Source organism: Ailuropoda melanoleuca, chromosome X, assembly GCF_002007445.2.
Source record: "Ailuropoda melanoleuca isolate Jingjing chromosome X, ASM200744v2, whole genome shotgun sequence".
Lineage (NCBI taxonomy): Eukaryota > Metazoa > Chordata > Mammalia > Carnivora > Ursidae > Ailuropoda > Ailuropoda melanoleuca.
The window spans coordinates 105,242,288-105,263,087 of NC_048238.1; the positions used below are offsets into that span (position 1 = coordinate 105,242,288).

General features: G+C 42.8%; 1 protein-coding gene across 1 annotated transcript; it reads left to right on the forward strand.

Moving 5' to 3' along the window:
- The first annotated feature begins 31 nt into the window (after nt 1-31).
- On the forward strand, nt 32-6,172 carry SLITRK2 (SLIT and NTRK like family member 2). The gene has a single exon (XM_034649742.1). The coding sequence runs from the start codon at nt 234-236 to the stop codon at nt 2,769-2,771; it is 2,538 nt and encodes an 845-aa protein (XP_034505633.1). The 5' UTR covers nt 32-233; the 3' UTR covers nt 2,772-6,172.
- The last annotated feature ends 14,628 nt before the right edge of the window (nt 6,173-20,800 follow it).

Genomic DNA, 20,800 nt, shown 5'->3' on the forward strand with positions numbered 1-20,800 from the left:
GGCCGGGTGGGAGGGGGAGGGCGAAGAGAGAAGAAACCGCTTTGAGAAACGCAGTGATTTCATTCTGCCGTGTTGCCCACTCCCCGCATTCTCCCTGCCTCCCACTCCGCCCCCTTGCTTTGCCATTTTAATCGGGCTTCCTTGTTTCTTTCTCCCCCGCATCCTGCTCTCTCCGGCACCCTTCCCCAAGGTTTGCCTGTAGGTACCTGAACTGACACCGACGGTGCCTAAAGATGCTGAGCGGCGTCTGGTTCCTCAGTGTGTTAACCGTGGCCGGGATCTTACAGACGGAGAGCCGCAAAACTGCCAAAGACATTTGCAAGATCCGCTGCCTGTGCGAAGAGAAGGAAAACGTCCTGAATATTAACTGCGAAAACAAAGGATTTACAACTGTCAGCCTGCTTCAGCCCCCCCAGTATCGAATCTATCAGCTTTTCCTCAATGGAAACCTCCTGACGAGACTGTACCCTAACGAGTTCGTCAATTACTCTAACGCCGTGACTCTCCACCTGGGCAACAACGGGCTGCAGGAGATCCGAAGCGGGGCGTTCAGCGGCCTGAAAACCCTCAAGAGACTGCACCTCAACAACAACAAGCTCGAGGTGCTGAGGGAAGACACCTTCCTGGGCCTGGAGAACCTCGAGTATCTCCAGGCCGACTACAATTACATCAGTGCCATCGAGGCAGGAGCGTTCAGCAAACTGAATAAGCTCAAAGTGCTCATCCTGAATGACAATCTTCTGCTGTCACTGCCCAGCAATGTGTTCCGCTTCGTCCTGCTGACCCACTTAGACCTGAGAGGAAACAGGCTGAAAGTGATGCCTTTCGCAGGCGTCCTCGAGCACATTGGAGGGATCATGGAGATTCAGCTGGAGGAGAACCCATGGAATTGCACCTGTGACTTGCTTCCTCTCAAGGCTTGGCTGGACACCATAACTGTTTTTGTTGGGGAGATCGTCTGTGAAACTCCCTTTCGATTGCATGGGAAAGATGTGACCCAGCTGACCAGGCAAGATCTCTGTCCCCGAAAAAGTACTGGTGACTCCGGTCAGAGGGGCAGCCATGCCGACACACACGTCCAAAGGCTGTCACCGACAATGAATCCCGCTCTCAACCCAACCAGGGCTCCCAAAGCCAGCCGGCCCCCCAAAATGAGAAATCGCCCAACTCCCCGGGTCACTGTGTCAAAGGACAGGCAGAGCTTTGGACCGATCATGGTGTACCAGACCAAGTCCCCCGTGCCCCTCACCTGCCCCAGCAGTTGCGTCTGTACCTCTCAGAGTTCAGACAATGGTCTCAACGTCAATTGCCAAGAAAGGAAGTTCACGAATATCTCTGACCTGCAGCCCAAACCTACCAGTCCAAAGAAGCTCTACCTGACAGGGAACTATCTTCAAACTGTCTATAAGAACGACCTCCTAGAATACAGCTCTCTGGACTTGTTGCATTTAGGAAACAACAGGATTGCGGTCATTCAGGAAGGTGCCTTCACAAACTTGACCAGTCTGCGCAGACTCTATCTGAATGGCAATTACCTGGAAGTGCTGTATCCTTCTATGTTTGATGGACTGCAGAGCTTGCAGTATCTCTATTTAGAGTATAACGTCATCAAGGAAATTAAACCACTGACCTTTGATGCTTTGATTAACCTACAGCTACTGTTTCTGAATAACAACTTGCTGCGGTCCCTACCCGATAATATATTTGGGGGCACCGCCCTCACCAGGCTGAATCTGAGAAACAACCATTTCTCTCACCTGCCTGTGAAAGGGGTTCTGGATCAGCTTCCGGCATTCATCCAGATAGATCTGCAAGAGAACCCATGGGACTGCACCTGTGACATCATGGGGCTAAAGGACTGGACAGAACATGCCAATTCCCCTGTCATCATCAATGAGGTGACCTGTGAATCTCCTGCGAAGCATGCCGGGGAAATCCTAAAGTTTCTGGGGAGGGAAGCTATCTGTCCCGACAGTCCAAACTTGTCAGATGGAACCGTTTTGTCCATGAATTACAACACAGACCCTCCTCGGTCGCTTAGTGTGTCTCCCAGCTCCTATCCGGAACTCCACACTGAAGTTCCACTTTCAGTCTTAATTTTAGGATTGCTTGTTGTCTTTATCTTATCTGTCTGTTTTGGGGCCGGTCTATTCGTCTTTGTCCTGAAACGCAGAAAGGGGGTGCCAAGTGTTCCAAGGAGTGCCAACAACCTAGATGTCAGTTCCTTCCAGCTACAGTATGGGTCTTACAATACCGAGACTCGGGATAAAACCGACAGCCACGTCTACAACTATATCCCCCCTCCTGTGGGGCAGATGTGCCAAAACCCCATCTACATGCAGAAGGAAGGAGACCCGGTAGCCTATTACCGAAACCTGCAAGACTTCAGCTATGGCAACCTAGAGGAGAAGAAAGAAGAGCCCGCCACACTGGCTTACACTATAAGTGCCACCGAGTTGCTCGAGAAGCAAGCCACGCCAAGAGAGCCCGAGCTGCTGTACCAGAATATTGCTGAGCGAGTCAAGGAACTTCCCAGTGCAGGACTAGTCCACTATAACTTCTGTACCTTACCCAAAAGGCAGTTCGCCCCTTCGTATGAATCTCGACGCCAAAACCAAGACAGAATCAATAAAACCGTTTTATACGGAACTCCCAGGAAATGCTTTGTGGGGCAGTCAAAACCCGACCACCCTTTACTGCAAGCTAAGCCGCAATCAGAACCAGACTACCTCGAAGTTCTGGAAAAACAAACTGCAATCAGTCAGCTGTGAAGGGAAACCATTTACAACCCTACGGCATCCAAGGGTGCTGCTCAAGACTGTTGGAGGCACTACGTTTGCTTTTGTGTGTGTTTGTGTTCTGCCTCTCTCAGCATCAGTGGGGGACTTTGAAAATGTTTGGGGGATGGGGTGAAGCAATGATACTGCTTTTCCAAGTTTTCCTTTAAATTATTTCTCTCTTGCTCCCCCTACCCTCCTTTCCCCACCTTCTCTCCTTAGGAATCATCAGTGAACATGAATGTTTCTACAGTGCATTTTTTCATATATTTTGTTTATGGTTTTGTTTCTTTTTTCTTCTTTTATTGTTCCAGTGTGGGAATGGGAAGAGGAGATTATAGTGAATGAAGAAAGAGTAAGCAGACTTTTCACGTAAAAATGGATATTTAGTGTATTTTGTAGAAGATCTCCAAAGATCTTTTGAGACTATAAATTCTTTTGTAAATAATGATATATGGTATTTCCGTCTTCAGTTACCAAGTATAGCCACTAGGCATCACTTCTTTTTGTTAAAGTGCCTTTGCACTTTAAGTACATTACTTAAATGTTGCTTTTAGCTTTGATAAATTTGAACATATTTTAATGTGTTGTATTTTTGAAATTAAACACAGTGTAAAATAGATCAAAATTTCAGCTATATTAAGTCAACGTACAGTTTGCTTGAGTTATAGAAACCAGCTTGTCATCAAATGATTCTAGTTGTAGGACTTTAGAGATTTAACTGTAAAATATTTCCTTTCCTCTGGGTTTGTTCTAAGTGATTTTATTTAAGTCAACTAAGGGGATTTAACAGTGGACTAGAGGTAAGAAACTGCCTCAGTCGGGATTAGTAATTCATTAATAAAATATATTTAACCCAACCTCAGAGTGAATTGAACAATTAATGCCCTTCCGTAAATCAGTATTTTACACTAACATGGTCAGTGTTTTAGATTATTTTCCTAATTAAGAGTACATTACACAACTTGTAATACATCTTTTCTGCATTAAATTAGATATTTTTATATATTTAAATGAAAGAGTCTGTATTTCTAACTTTTTAATTGAAATTAGTATTTTTTCTGCCTATTGAAACATTTTCTATAAACACACACCAGTAGAGGCCGCCACACACCTCATTTAATAAAGACATGTGAGCCATTAAATACCTTGAAGGAACACTTCAAAGGTGAGATTAAAACATCCCAAGTAAGTTCTCTGCAAATTCAAGGCAGCAGAGACAAACGTGTACATCACTTTCTATTTCTTTTAGGATTAAAGATTGGACTCTGAATCCTCAATTTTCACATTTTTAGAGAAAGCAGCATTTTCCTCTTAAGTTTATTGAAGCGTTAATGGGGTGCTATCAGATCAAGTACTATTTGCATCTCCAAATCAATTAAAAAGTACCTAAACCAAGAAAGGAAGCATCTTTTCTCTTCTGCCTTCTTTAGGCATGTGTTACTTGGATTTTTCCTTGTCAGCTCAAGCAAGCCTTTCGTTTTGGTCTTAGCATTAGAATGATTTTAACTAACCAAGTCTATATAACGTTTATGAAGCCTTATTAGCCTGTAAAGAATTTTTAGACGCAAACATTATTGTGAGATTTAAACAAACAGCCCTTCTTTACAACAAAAAATAGTTTTGTTTTGTCTATTGTAAATCCTTATGCAACTGGGATGGTGATCTGCATATAAAGTAGTCCAGCTTTTCAATTCCTTATTAAAGCAATTGATGGCGTCTGAAAGAAGCACACTGTTTCCTTTTCATAAATAGGTTACTGCACATAATAATCCTTTATTATCATGTGGAGATTGAAGTGGATCCTGATAACTTACTTTTAAAGCTTTAAAATGACTAATAGTATATTGTCTGTCACTATAAACAATTCATGTGATAGGCTTTCAATTAGAAATTACTTAAGTCCAAATGATTTGGATTAAGAAACTACTGGTGCAAAATCGTTTTTTTTAACAATAGAAGTTAATTATGTATATTTAAATGTAAAGGGCATTCAGGAAAAAAAATGCCTTTAACAACCTAAAATCTCTGAATATCTACAGTGACAAGCTAACATGTTCACTCTTCGATTAGAAATCATAATTCCTACTCGAATCCATTAGATCAAAGTAAAAAATGGTGGCCCGAAATGATCTACAAGAAAGTTAATGTAGTGAGATTTTACATTTCATACAAGAGGAGAGAGAATATTATGCTAACTGAACTTGGAGACAGCTCCCGGAAAAACCACCTCCTCTTTGAGTGTATATACATAAACGTGTGTGTGTGTGTGTGTGTGATATGTTATATATATATAATATATATATATATAATATATATATTATATATAATACACACATATATATTATAACATATATATATATAATACATATATATAAAAGTTTCAAAAATCCTCTTGTGGCTGCTCTCATTTGGTGCAATGATAAACACGGAATACAGAGGTAGGTATTTTGGGAAGTGATTATAAAGGCAAACTAGGATACATATCCTGTTAAGATAGTGTTTAGGTTTAAACTATACATCTAACTACAACTACTGATGTAGTGATTCCACTTCAGTGTTTGTTCTTATTCACCTAAAAGGAAAGTCATTCCATTATCCATAGAAAAACCCATTCATTGATCTTAAACAGAGATAGCTTAATATTCATTTAGTTACATGATTTTAAAGAGGCCTCCTAGAAGAACTCAGATTCATAAACTCTCTTGCTTAATTATTATGGTGTAAATCCAGATTCCCATGCTCCTTAGATTTTTACTTTATTTGTATTAGGTTTTAAGATGAAATTGTTTACGGTTCAGACTATTTCATTTAAAGGCTTCATACACCATATACTCTGAAGCTTTATTTTCTAATGCAGTCATGAACACTTTTATGTTTATTCTCTTATTAGCATCCCCACTGACTACATTGTTGTGCTTTATCTGTTCAAGTCCTATTTTATTTTAGGATTTTGTTTTTATCTCCTACAGCTGGATTTTGCTATTTCACTTTTATTTCCTATGAAATCTGTAATGGGTATGAGCATCAGCACAGCGAAATGGTTCCAGCCAACAGAGTGTGATCTCCCCCAGCCCTGCCTGAAACAGATCTGTATGTCTGGCCCTACAAATGGCAAATGGTAATTTCCTTCGATTCTAGCTCTTAATGAATTGCTTTCACTGTTTCTGAATATACCTGTGGCTAAGTTTGTATTGAAACACTCAAAAGTACTATTATTTCTCAGTCTGGACACAATTGCCCAGAGTTTGATTTGGTTTTGGACTTTGGTCCATCTGTGTGCCTTTTTAGTTCCCTCCAGCAGTTGGTGAGTAAGGAAATGACTCTTCAATTTCCTCTGCTTTGTCCTCTGACCTTGAAGATGATTTAATTTTTCTAAATATTCCCATGACATCAAGGGCTCCATATTTTAATGGATTCTCAAAAAAAAAAAAGAAAGAAAGAAAGAAAGAAAGAAAGAAAGAAAGAAAAAAGAAAATCATAGAGGGAACAAGAGAGAGGTTCTGTGATTTTTCAGACTCTGGAAATTCATTTTGTTTGTACACATTCCAGAAACATACTGGATTGGACGCTAGAGTGAAAAAAGCTTTCCAGACAATTCTCCCAATTCAATCATTTCTTCATTCATTCATTCGTTCAATAAATATTTACTGAGCGCTTGCTTCCTAGGTGTCAGGTTCTATGATGTGTGCTGAGGGGGCACAGAGATATGTAGACAGGATCTCTGCCGCCCCCCACCAAGCTTACAGCTAATAAAGGAGAACCTTATTTGAATGACAATCACCCAGAGTCAACAGTGGCGACAGTAATGAAATGCAGGAACTTGGATTTTTAAAGTTGATTCTGTGCAATGAAGTATAAGAGTGAGATGTCATAAATAGACTAGCTACAGTGTAACCACCATTAACATCCTTTAAAATTACACAGCTAAAAAGGGGGGAAAACCCACAAAAATAAAACATACTTCTGCAGGATAGGGCCCAATAGTATGGCCTCAGGATAGCTACATACTTGGGCTATCTAAAGATCTACATTACAAAGATGAGTCCCAAAACTGTAAATGCAAAATCACAAACGTACTTAAATTTTCTGGAATAGCCATGTTTTAGAGGCAGTATTTGCTTTATATTTCAGTGGCTTAAAAGGTAACATTTTGGCGTAAGTGTCCTTTACCAATACAGTGATAAGACACTTACCTAGATCCTGAGAGAGAAAATTAAGTCCTGTATATAGGCGTACTTTGCTTTTCACAATGGTTGTGCAAAAAGTCACGTGTAAATTGAAGTTTTGTAAATCAAATTGTATTTTCAATGTATTAGGGGAGCTGCCACTTAGAGGAAACTTGTAAATCCTTTTATAAAGCAGAAAACCATTTTATAATACAAGTCATCCCTCTAATTCACCGGTTTTGTATGTTTAGATTTTCAATATCGCCTTTGCTTAAGACAGAGCCCACCTGCATAATAAGAGTGTGTTTTGCCAGTGCTGCCTGTGCCGCGGGTCTCTTGGTTGCTAAGGGCTTGTACTTGAAACTCTGCTGCTGTTTTGTGTGAATTGAGCGATTCTATGGTGGCAGAGTAGCATTCCTGAACAGTCCGAGTAGCCAACCCGTTTCAACTCCATTGAACACAGGACTCTTGTCAGCAGCATCTCCTCTCTCAGATGTGGCTGTGTTTTCTTAGAGGGCAGAGTGACTCCTGTATCCACATCCTGTAAAGTGCTTAGTCACAGGGTTTATAATAAATATGTTATTATGTAAATATATTGAACTGCATGTGCGTTGGAATTTTTTAGCAGTATTTCAGCTTGAAAGTACTTGTACAAATACTGTTAGATTTAGTTGCAAATAATTGTTGTCAAGTTATTGGAATAAATGGCAAATGGAGCAAGCTCTCGTGTAGATTTCTGTGCCAAGTAGTGACATTGTTTCAAAAACTGAATGTCATAGTTTGCGCTGTTAATAGGCAAAGTGAGATACTGAAAATGTGATCAACGACATTGCGTTCTATTGGATAAATGTTTACACAGGTATTTTATGCTAGAGTGAGCTTTCAGTAAATAAATACAGTTAATAAATAGTCACTAAAAAAGAACATTTGAATTAGAAAAGTTCTTTATGATTTTAAGAGGAATTAATGACAAAGTATTTTAAATTAGAAAAACTCTTTAGAATTAGAAAAAATTAAGTGGAATTGATGACAAAGTATTACTGGAACTTTGATATAAGGTGTTCAAATGTTTACAAATTAAGGTCTTCTATTCCTTATATGATTATAATGTACATATTAAGGGTAAATTGAGCTTTTAAAAAACATATTAATACTTATCCAAGAATGCCCATTAGTATCAGACTTAAAAAATTAAAAGTAAAAAGAGTAACAAAACCCAGCTCAAACAGAGATGTCTCTCTAGGAGTTGAAGGGAAGTCTACTGATTTTCCACACCTCCCCACACACACCCACCCACTTCACAGCCAACTGGGTTTCATGATTAAATTTCTAATACTGTAAGTAATCTGATAAATTGATATTTTATAAAATAAGATTGACATGCAAATCCAAGGAATGGAAATTACGAATTCATCTCTAATAGAGATGTTATCACTATATTGGCAAAGAGTAGAGTTAAAACGAGACAGAGAGAGAGAGAGATTTGTTGCTGTAATTGTGGTGATATATATAGCAAAGTGACTTCTTTGGCTATTTGCATTTGGTTGAACATCAGAATACATCGCCATGTATGCTCCATTCACAAATGTATAACCTAACAAAGATTTCAGATTCCTGCGGTAGACACGAAGACTTAGAACAACTTAGCCCCTCTTGAGATTATTAACTTGCTACATGCAGAATATATTCAGCTTATTCATGTAGCCTTCACAAGGTGGCGGAAACAATGGGAATAGCCTCATTTTGAACTGTTTTGTTGAAGAATGAGAGTTGGTGCTTGATACGCTAGATTATCTGATCCTTTAAAAAGATGACTTGAAGGGTGCCTGGGTGGCACAGCCGGCTGAGCACCCGACTCTTGGTTTCAGCTCAGGTCATGGTCTCAGGGTTGTGGGATCGAGCCGCACATCAGACTCCATGCTAGGCACCGAGTCTGCTTGGGATTCTCTCTCTCTCCTCTCCCTCTGCTCCTCCCGCTCCTCTCTCTCTGAAATAAATTAATAAATCTTTTTTTAAGAGATTAGTTGAAAAGGAATGGGAATGGAAAGTAATACTCAGCTCCCTATTCTCAATGCAAGTAATATAACATCAGCAAGTTAGATGTGTCTGTTGAGACTGGAAAAAGCCCATCAAAATAGATGTTGTCATTCCTGAAGAGGGACTGGAAATGCACCTGATCCATGTTTCCCTGGGCAACCACTTGGTAATTAGAATACATCATTTTTATTAATTTAACTTTCAAACATTATTTTATATTTGCTATCAACATTATCCTAAAAAGGAACATTTAAGCTAATTAACTGTCAGATCCAGTTACCTGGCATTTTTGGACAGATCTGATCTTGACAGAATGTTGGCTACAACATGAAATATAAGGTACTTTCCAGCTTACAAGTGACTGTTGGACAGACAGGATAGGTGAGTGGATAATCCTTGGCCAAGTCCCTCGCTTCTCAAGCCCCTTTCTTCTTCACATCGTTAACACCTGATGCAGTGTTTTGGAACATAATAACTCTCCAGTAAATATTTCCTTAATGAATAAATGAATAAGACTCTGGCTCTCACGTGAACAATGAAGAAAAGGTTGAAAACTGGGGGATATAAGTTCAAAGCATAATTACAACAGATTCTTGCTATTCCAGGAATTCTGAAACAAATGTTCACTTGGAACATTTTCAGAACTCATTTTCAGACATACACACACACACACACAGATCCCCCCCCACAGACACAGCCCCCCCCCCACAAAGACACACCCCATGAGGATGGCAGAGAAGTTATGGTAACACACAGCCAAGATCCAAAGTTTATTACATGCAGACAGGCCCAATTTTAAGTGATACTTGAGTCTGTCTATTGAACCCAATGATCTCATTTTAGATTTAAAAGTAGCTTTACTGCTGAGCTGTGAGATTGCCTTGTTATTGGCTTTTGGAATTGGGAGATTCTGAGTTGAGAGAAAATGCACTCCCTGACAAGCTTAAATGATGTACTCTTCCAGAGCTTATCACGTAGTTCTTCCTATGGTTCTGTATATTTAATTGGTTTGTTTCTTAACTCTTCCAGATAAGAGAGAAATTCTTTGGGTTCAAGACCATATTAAACCACATTTCTGTCAGAACACGGTTGTCTTGTAAAGTCTGACTTATACAAAGTTAAGAACCTACTGGTAGTGTTTCATAACGAGGAGTCCTAGGATCTGAGCTTCTGATCTTCGTGAAGCTAAAAAGCTGTGAGGAGAACAAGCCACAGCCCTCACTGGGTTCCAGTTTCTCCAACTGGGAGGAGAAAGGGACAGGATGAAGTCGATGGATATATCTAACTTTCGTACTCTAGGATTCTAGGCTATTTTGGGAGTGATGGCTACACATAAAACAAACATTGAGACAATTATTCAGGTGATTCAACCAGAAAATCTCTTACCCCACTTCTGCTTCCAGTTGTCCAATTCAGACACAGCTTTACTCCGATTTTATTTTTACAGGATTCAAATGCATCATTTGCCTTGGATCAATTTCTCTTCTCTCTCTCTTTTTTAAAGATTTATTTATTTATTTATTTATTAGACAGAGAGAGACAGCCAGCGAGAGAGGGAACACAAGCAGGGGGAGTGGGAGAGGAAGAAGCAGGCTCATAGCAGAGGAGCCTGATGTGGGGCTCGATCCCATGACGCCGGGATCACACCCTGAGCCGAAGGCAGACGCTTAACGACTGTGCCACCCAGGTGCCCCTCAATTTATCTTCTTAAACTTGACTTCAAAAATGTTCAAACCACTTTTCTTATTTCTTTGTAAATCACAACATCCTACTGCTTTTTTTGGTGGGGGGGTGGGGAAGGGGAGGTGATGGATTTTCATGTAGCTGTTTTGCAGGGGAGTAGTCTATGGGGTTGCTATGTTTATTTATTCTGTGTTATAATTTAAAAAGTTAAACTACGCATCTATCTAGGGAGATCCTATAATCACATTTCAGGGCATAGCACAATTTTTCCATTTAGTTGTTCCTCATCCTACCCTTTTAGCCAACACTGCCAAGTTTCTTATCAGGGGAACTGATGAACCCTTGGACAACTCAGTTGCACTTCAGAAATGCAATGATTCATTGCAGTGAGCAAAGCTCTTGGCTGACAAGTGGCGTTTGGCCTCCTCCTGATCATAAACTTCAGCCATAGTTTTATTGCTGGGCCAATGTGTCTCTATCTGGAAAAATAGATTTTAATTGGAAACAAAGAAATAAAGCCCCCTCAATCTTGCAATATTCAGCTGACAGGATCTTTGCAAGAGTGGCAAAGAAAATATCCATTCAGAAACTTCCTCTGCTTTCCAGAGGTTTCTGAGGGGCTTATTAAAAACATTAATGAATGAAAGGAAAATCCAGCTACACTTTGCCGTGTGTTTCCTGTCATGTTACAGAAAGTTATGAAAAAGGAAGTGTAGGTTATCCCAGTCCGAGCTGTAATCTTTTTTTTTTTTAAGATTTTATTTTTTTTAAGTAATTCTACCCCCGACATGGGGCTCAAACTCACAACCCTCAGGTCAAGAGGTGCACACTCCACCCACTGAGCCAGCCAGGCGCCCCCAAACTGTCATCTTAAAAAAAATAAATAGGATTCCATTGAGATACTAAGGACTTAGAGTATGATTACATCTCAAGTGTTTAACTTGAAATTTTAGAACGAAATATATTTTATCTACTAAATTGATCTCTGAAAAGCAAGTACATGTTAAGCAATCATCTGGGTAATTTGAAAGAGGGACTTGTTAAAGGAATCCTATTAGTTTGAAACTGTATTTATTCAGATTTTGGTTTGTGCAAATTCATCAGAAAGTTATTCAGTTCTGCTACGAAAACAGATCAAATGTTCTGAAATTTCAAAATTAAGCTAATTTTTCTGCTCTTACAGATCAAAATAGGGGGAGTCTCTGCCTGTGTTGATGCAGTTTGTTGTTTTTGAATTGGACTTTCTGAGTCTCTCTTGGGGCTCCTGGGTGGTTCAGTCGTTAAGCATGTCCCTTCAGTTCAGAGCACTATCCCAGAGTCCTGGGATGGAGACCCCATCGAGCCTGCCATCGAGCCCCTGCACCGGGTTCCCTGCTCTACAGGAAGCCTGCTTCTCCCTCTCCCACTCCCCCTGCTTGTGTTCCCTCTCTCCTTGTCTCTCTGTCAAATAAATAAATAAAATCTTAAAAAAATAAAACAAAATCAAATATCCAAGGATGATTAAGGTGAAGTCTTAGGAGAAGGGCAAATATATATTTCCCCAAATAGTTAATTTTAAAAGATTTATTTATTTGAGAGAGAGAGCATGAGCGGGGGGAGGGGGAGGGGCAGAGGCAGAGGGAGAAGCAGACTCCCTGCTGAGCAGGGACCCACCCCCCCCCCAACACAGCTTTATCTCAGGACCACCGCCCCAACACCACCCCCATCCCCTGGAACTCATGACATGACCTGAAGGCAAATTGCTTAACCTTGAGCCACCCAGGTGCCCATCCCTAAATAATTTATAACAGAGGGCCACAAAATAGGGAGTTTCACAAAATCCTCTTAACCTTGCCTGTCCAAAAGAAATCGTTCCCAAGTCTTGATCCCTGCTCAGGAGACAAACATTTTCCAGTGTGAGTAAGACTTTGAGTTTTATTGGGTTCTATTTTGTTTTGGTCTTCCATCACACTGATTCCTTCTGATTTGCTGACTGAGGAGGGCCTGAGGACAGTGGAGGGACCATTCACCAAAGGACAAGGAGCCCTAGGATTTAGCCTCCATATCTGTGAAAGAGAATGTAGTTAGACTTCGCCTTCCCAGTCAAGAAAGCAATTGAATTGAAATGAGCTTATTTCTGGGGAAACCTGGAATCCACTTCAATTCATAAAAAATAGTAAATCATTTGCAGACTTGACAAATTAACTCTCATTAATAACAAATTATTTTCAACAAACCTCACACCTGTTCTGTGACATACCAGTGAAAACATTTGGACCGAAGTTCTATTGTTCCTTTTGGCTTAAAAAAACAGTCTCATCAAAATAACCACATAAAAGCTTTCTGATAAGACAACAGGTAACTGGGCTGGGGATCAATGTAGGATAAGTTTCTTAAATGTGTATGTTATCCTTGTAAGTAAAGAAAGGGCAAATTGCACTATAGACTGCATCACTCAGGTTTGTGGCTCTGTAGCACCCTGCCACACACTGCTGTCCTAGTTTGAGAGTTTGCATGCTGCCATCCTACCTGCAGCTTGCTGGGAACAGTGTGATTGCAGTTACCCTGGAACCTCGTCTGGTGTTTGCCTTCATTTCCCTTCGACGGTGAAGAGGCTATGGAGCAGCGGCGAAAGCTCTCAGGATGTCCTGTGCTGCTTGCAGTGATTGTTCTGTGAAGAGAGGACACAACTAGTTCTAGTCCCCACACTGCACCCCTTTGTGAGGTCTCAGAAATGTCTCATTTGCCCAGTGACCAAACTGTTAGCTCAAGTATATTCATCTACTTAGGATATTAGTTAATGTTAATAAAACATGTAAAAAAAAAAAACAGTCTCATGATTTTCTTTCCCTCATCTTTATTTCAGCTCCTAAACATTATAATTGTATAAATCCATTTACACAAAGAGTATGAGTAATTTCTGGTAGTCCTTATGTGGTAACAGATTGTCTCTAAAAATACAATTTATGGAGTGCTCATTGTGTGCTGAACACATGAACAGATGCTATGCACATCTAAGACAAATCCACAAGTGTTCCTGAAGGCCCAGCGTGTGCCCAGCACTAGGACGAGACTCGGGGGAGAAATGAAGAAACTGCTAGCCATTGCCTTTGTGTCCGGTCCCTCCTCTGTGTGCCGGGGAGACGTAACATATGCACTCAGAATCAGGGCTCCCGCCCTCAAGGAATTTATAACCAAGTTGGGAAGATGAGCTACTTATCCTTGAAAGGGATAGGAGAGGTCAGGGTCAGAGAAGAAAAAGATCAATGCACACTACACTGGCATTATCTGAGAAGGCTGCTTTGAGGAGGAAGGACACAAAAAGAGCCTTGAATTGGGGAAAGGCTTGGGGAATGAGCAAGCTCGAAAATGTAAAGACAGAAATAAGCCTGTGAAGAACAGCGAAGAGCATGGAACGACTGGCTCGACTTACCTTTTGATGGCTTTGAAAGCCAGAGTCAGACATTTGGACTCAATTCTATAAATAATGGAAAGCCCTTCAAGCAAAGCAAAAATCATACAACTGTTAATATTTATATAGCGCCTTATACAGTCTTTCGTATGCATTTCTGATGTGAAGCCCTGTAATCACTATCGAGACGATCAGAGCAAGGTTACAATGAGGAACCCAGAATTTAGGGAGTGTGGGTGCTTGCCCCAATGGCCCAGGGGGTGTAGGGAGATGCCACCCCATTCAGCACAGATGCATTCCAAGAGCAGGCCCTCCGGAGCCCACATGCCAAGATTTGAAACCCAGCTCTGCCATTCACCAACTGTGGGACCTTGGGCAAGTCACTTAACCTCTATGGGCCTCAGTTTCTCCATCTGAAACAAGGTGACAGTGATCATATTTTCCTCACAGGATGTTTATGAGGATGGATGAGTTCTGATTTCCAAAATAAAATGTATTTATTAAACGAAAAGTGGCAAAGGTATAATTCAAAACCAGTTCTGACTTGACTTTAAACCCATGTCCTGTCCACTTCATCCCTGGGTCTCACAGGTTAAACAAAGAAGCAATGAGTCATCCGACAGAAAGAATGATCTAAGCATTTGGGCAGAGAGGAGACTGGGGTCTGGAAGCTGCTGCGGTAATCTGGCCTTAAGGAAGCGAGCCCTTGTGATTGAGGAAATGGGGGAGAAGATGAAGCCAAGTGACCCCACTCTTCCGTTTAACCACAGACTGCCCACAGCTGGAGGTATAGATCGATCTTCTAGAGAGCCACACCTAGTAAGCCTTCCCCCTTTATCATCAGGGACTCTTAGTTGAATAACATTCACATTCTCTAAGGGAAAAGCAGAAGGCAAAATGGGTAAAGGAAACAAGGACTGTCTCTTCGAGGATTCTGGAGGGAGAGCATCTCGAAGGGAGCTGGTCATGAGAGCAGAAACCTGAGGCCCCCTAATGAGGTCTATGCAGGGCCCACCTCAGGGCCGTGCAGCCTGCGCCATCAGTCACACAGGAACTCAAGCTTAGAAGTGGCCCACACTTGGTTTCAAGCTCTGCTGCTCTAGTGACTCTTGAAATTATTAATAATGTTTGAACAAGAGACCCTACATTTTCACTTCGCCGCGGGCCTCACAGAGGATGCAACCAGTCCTGGGTCTATGACACCAGTGACTCCATTAACTTGGCCCTTTTTGTGAACATCCTGCAACCTCTTGTTTTTCTGTCTATGTCTCTCATTCCACTGTCCTCTCACATGGGGTCTCGCGCGAAGGGAAAGGGTAGATGCCTCTCCTTTTAAACACGCTGTATTTACATTTCTCCACACCGTTCTACCCGATCCAGAACATGTGTGTTCAAGACGAGTCGTCCAGTGCTAGAGCAGTCTCAGCGGGGGAGGACATGGGGGCTCCGGTTTGCTGTTAGCTCCACAGCGGAGAGCTGGGGCGAGCATCCCAGTGATTTTGCAACGTGAGAAGAGCAATTTGGCTTCTGCGGGACAGGTAAAGAAAATGGCTTGGCATGATTTGGGTAAGCTCTGTGGGAAAGAAACTGTGTGCTTTCTAAAACTCTCCAGAAACCGGGGATGTACTGTATGGTGACTAACATTATATAATAAAAAAAATTAAAAAAAAAAAACAACTCTCCATTTACCTCTGTCATCCAAGCTGTGGCCACAAGAAAAAAACTTCTAATAGGCTCAGGTTTCATTCATCAGAAGGCCCTCAAGAAGAAAGGAGAAAGAAGGGAGCAGAATTTTCTCCATTTAAGAACATGAAAAGCAGGGGGCACCTGGGTGGCTCAGTGGGTTGAGTGTCTGACTTTTGCTCTTAGCTCAGGTCTTGACCTCATGGCTCTGAGTTCGAGCCCTGCATTGGGCTCCATGCTGGGCATGGAGCCCCCCTCCCCAAAAAAGAAGCATTTTGAGGGGAAGGGAACTTGGAAAAGTTGAAACGGTAAGTTAGAGATTCTCAGGAGCTGAATATTTTTATTGCATTCTATCACTTCATTGTAAATGAAATTGTTTCAGAAGGCTTTGAGGATTTCCATTAAATGGCACCCGGGTAAATTTTAACAGTTATTCATAGCAAAACTCTTTAAATAGTAAATGAGAAAGGTCACATCATGACAGCATTGTACAAGCAAAAACTCCCCCGACGCCTATGCAAAGATTTCTGTCAAGCATTTGTCAGGCACAGAGGAGGAGCTCAGCGGCAAACCTCGCAGCTGCCTTTGAAGCCTGGAGCCTTTGGAAGCCTGAGATGTTGGGCCACATACAGGTCCTCTGTTTACATCTGACCCACCAACCATGGGTCTTTCCTAGAATGCAAATGAATGAGACCTGGGGACAACAGTCTCTTTGAGTGATGTATTTTATCTTTCTGACCTGAAAACCCATCAGTCTTTGAAGGGCCATGTGGGCATTGACGTAACGTAGGAAGTCCAGACTGTATGTTGGGCTCAAAGCTTAGGCTTACCATCTTATTTTTATTCTGTTTTTCTAAATAAAAGCACTCAGCACATTGTGCATTGATTCCTCAGGCTGACAAAACCCCAGTACCGCCAAAGAGTACTGAGGCCCTGAGCCCTGAGCGCAGAGGAGGGGTAGGCTCCCCTCTGGGCTGGCTGCCTGGCTTCCCCAAGCACGGGAGTGTGGACTCAGGCAGCTGAAGCCTCCCTCCTCGAGCTTTGAGACCAGTCAGATGGCTAGATCCAGAAAGCTGTGCTCTGCAACTGCTAGAAGTTGCTGAATCACAGCAGAGAGGTAGCTTGTGACTTAGAAAACTTTTAGCACCATTCATTTTGTTTTATCTCAATAACCCTAATGTCACTAAATTCCATTCACGATTGTTATAAACAATTGAACCAAGTAAAGATGATAGAAATAAAACTTAGAAGGAGGAGGTTAAAATGGCGGAGGAGTAGGGGACCCCTTTTTCAGCCGGTCCCCTGAGTTGAGCTGGATAGGTACCAGACCAGCAGGAACATCCACGGAATCAGCCTGAGACGCAGGAAGATACATCTGGATCTCTACAAAAGAACATCTCAGGCGCTGAGTATCGAGGTACGAAGCGGGGAGCCATGAAACCGCGCACAGATATCGGAAGCTAAACAGAAGGGGGAGGGAGCCGCCGTGTCAGGGCGCCGGGAAGCGGTAGCCACCTGCAAGGGGGAGTGGACAGACCGCGGACCCGCACGCTTGAGACAGCAGGCTGAGAAGGGAGCTCCGGGAGCGCACGCGGGACGGCTGGCGGTTGGCGGGCCACCTGCACGGGGGAGCAGGCGGACTCGCGGACGGCACCCGCGAGACAACAGACTTAGAACGCGAGCTCCAGGAGCGCGCGCGCAGGGCGGCTGGCGGGCCACCTGCACCGGGGAGCGGGCGGACCGCGGACCCGCACTCTGGAAACGGCAGACTGAGTCCGTGAGCCGGGAGCGTGCACCACCAAGCATCTCACGGAGCTCCGGAGCTCCGGTGTGCTCACTGGATCGAGGCTGAGACCGGGAGCTCCGGGAGCGTCCGCGGGGCGGCTGGCGGCCTGGCGGGCACCTGCACGGGGGAGCAGGCGGACTCGCGGTCAGCACCCGCGAGACACCAGACTGAGACGGGGAGCTCCGGGAGCCCGCGCGGGGCGGCTGGCGGCTGGCGGGGTTGGAAACACAAAGGACAGAGACGTGCCGGCCCTGGAAGTGAGGGCTGGGACGCCGGGTGTGGGGCGCACAGCCCGGGATGCTGCAGGGTTGAGCAGCACCAACAGAAACAGAGTTAAAGTGGCCAGAACATCAGTGGAGAACGATCCGCGATCCCTCTGTTCTGAGACAGAGGCTGAATTTCAGCCGCTGCTGCTCTCTCAGAAGAGGCATAGCAAACCGCCAGGGAAAGCCGCCAGAGAACAAAAGCCCGGAAATACCGGCTCACAGGGTGCCCATCCCCATCCCCCCTCGCAAGGGACACAGAGACTCTACCCAAACAGGGTTTTCTGAGTACCGGCAGGCAGGCCCCTCCCCCAGAAGGCAGGCTGAAAAATCAAGAAGCCCACAACCCGGAGCGCCTGAGTGGCGCAGTCACCAAGCACCTGTCTTCGGATTAGGGTGTGATCACAACGCTCCGTAAGGAGTCCCTCATCGGGCTTCTCCACCGGGAACCTGCTTCTTCCTCTCCCACTCCTCTGCTTGGGTTCCCTTTCTTGCTGACTGTCTCTCTCTCTCTCAAATAAATAAATAAACTCTTTAAGGAAGAAGCCCACATCCCTAAGATCTCTATAAAACAAGGGCGCACGGCCTGGGTCCCAGTCAACACTTGGGCTCTGGACAACCCTGCAATCTCTCTTCATCAGAATGACGAGAAGGAGAAGTCCCCCCCAGCAAAGAAAAGATAATGAGTCTGTGGCCTCTGCCACAGAATTGGCCTCGGCCACAGAATTAATACATATGGATGTATCCCAATTATCAGAAATGGAATTCAGAGCAACAATGGTCAAGATGATGAGTAAACTTGAAAAAAGCATCAGAGAAAGCGTTGCTGAGAATATAGAATCCCTAAGGGCAGAAATGAGAGCGAATCTGACAGAAATTAAAAATTCTATGGGCCAAATACAGTCAAAACTAGAGGCTCTGACGGCCAGGGTCACCGAGGCAGAGGAACGCGTTAGCGAATTGGAGGATGGGTTAGTAGAAGAAAAAACGAAAATAGAAGCTGGTCTTAAAAAAATCCACGCCCACGAATGTAGATTACGGGAGATTACTGACTCTATGAAACGATCCAATGTCAGAATCATCGGCATCCCTGAAGGGGTGGAGAAAAACAGAGGTCTAGAAGAGATATTTGAACAAATTGTAGCTGAAAACTTCCCTAATCTAGCAAGGGAAACAAGCATTCGTGTCCAAGAGGCAGAGAGGACCCCATCCAAGCTCAACCAGGACAAACCTACGCCACGGCATGTCATAGTGCAATTCGCAAATATTAGATCCAAGGATACAGTATTGAAAGCGGCCAGGGCAAAGAAATTTCTCACGTACCAAGGCAAAGGTATCAGGATTACGTCAGACCTGTCTACAGAGACCTGGAATGAGAGAAAGGCTTGGGGGGGCATTTTTAAAGCTCTTTCAGAGAAAAACATGCAGCCAAGGATCCTTTATCCAGCAAAGCTGTCATTCAGAATTGATGGAGAAATAAAGACGTTCCAAAATCGCCAATCATTAACCAATTTCGTAACCACGAAACCAGCCCTACAGGAGATATTAAGGGGGGCTCTATAAAGGTAAAAAGGCCCCAAGAGTGATACAGAGCAGCAAGTCACAACCGATACAAAGACTTTAAAGAGAAATGGCATCATTAAAATCATATCTGTCAATAATCTCTATCAATCTAAATGGCTTAAACTCTCCCATAAAACGCCACAGGGTTGCAGATTGGATAAAAAGACATGACCCATCCATTTGCTGTCTACAAGAGACTCATTTTGAACCCAAAGATGCATTCAGACTTAGAGTAAGGGGATGGAGTACCATCTTCCACGCAAATGGACCTCAAAAGAAAGCTGGAGTAGCAATTCTCATATCAGATAGACTGGATTTTAAACTAGAGGCCATAGAGAGAGATACAGAAGGGCACTATATTATTCTTAAAGGAAGTATTCAACAAGTGGATATGACAATTATTAATATATATGCCCCCAACAGGGGAGCAGCAAGATACACAAGCCAACTCTTAACCAAAATAAAGAGACATATAGATAAGAACACAGTAATAGTAGGGGACCTCAACACCCCACTATCAGAAATAGACAGAACACCCTGGCAAAAACTAAGCAAAGAATCAAAGGCTTTGAATGCCATACTCGACGAGTTGGACCTCATAGATATATATAGAACACTACACCCCAGAACCAAAGAATACTCATTCTATTCAAATGCCCATGGAACATTCTCAAGAATAGATCATGCTCTGGGACACAAAACAGGTCTCAGCCAATACCAAAAGATTGAAATTATCCCCTGCATATTCTCAGACCACAACGCTCTGAAATTGGAACTCAACCACAAGGAAAAACCTGGAAGAAACTCAAACACTTGGAGGCTAAGAACCATCCTGCTCAAGAATGACTCGATAAACCAGGAAATCAAAAAACAAATTAAACAATTTATGGAGACCAACGAGAATGAATACACAACGGTCCAAAACCTATGGGATACTGCAAAGGCAGTCCTAAGGGGGAAATACATAGCCATCCAAGCCTCACTCAAAAGAATAGAAAAATCTAAAATGCAGTTTCTATATTCTCACCTCAAGAAACTGGAACAGCAACAGAGGGACAGGCCTAACCCACTGACAAGGAAGGAGTTGACCAAGATTAGAGCAGAAATCAATGAATTAGAGACCAGAACCACAGTAGAGCAGATCAACAGGACTAGAAGCTGGTTCTTTGAGAGAATCCATAAAATTGATAGACCACTGGCAAAACTTGTCCAAAAACAAAGAGAAAGGACTGAGATTATTAAAATTATGACTGAAAAGGGAGAGGTCACGACCAGCACCATTGAAATTGCAAGGATTATTAGAAACTTTTATCAACAGCTATATGCCAAAAAACTAAACAATCTGGAAGAGATGGAGGCCTTCCTGGAAACCTATAAACTACCAAGACTGAAACAGGAAGAAATAGATTTCTTAAATAGGCCAATTAACTATGAAGAAATTGAGTCAG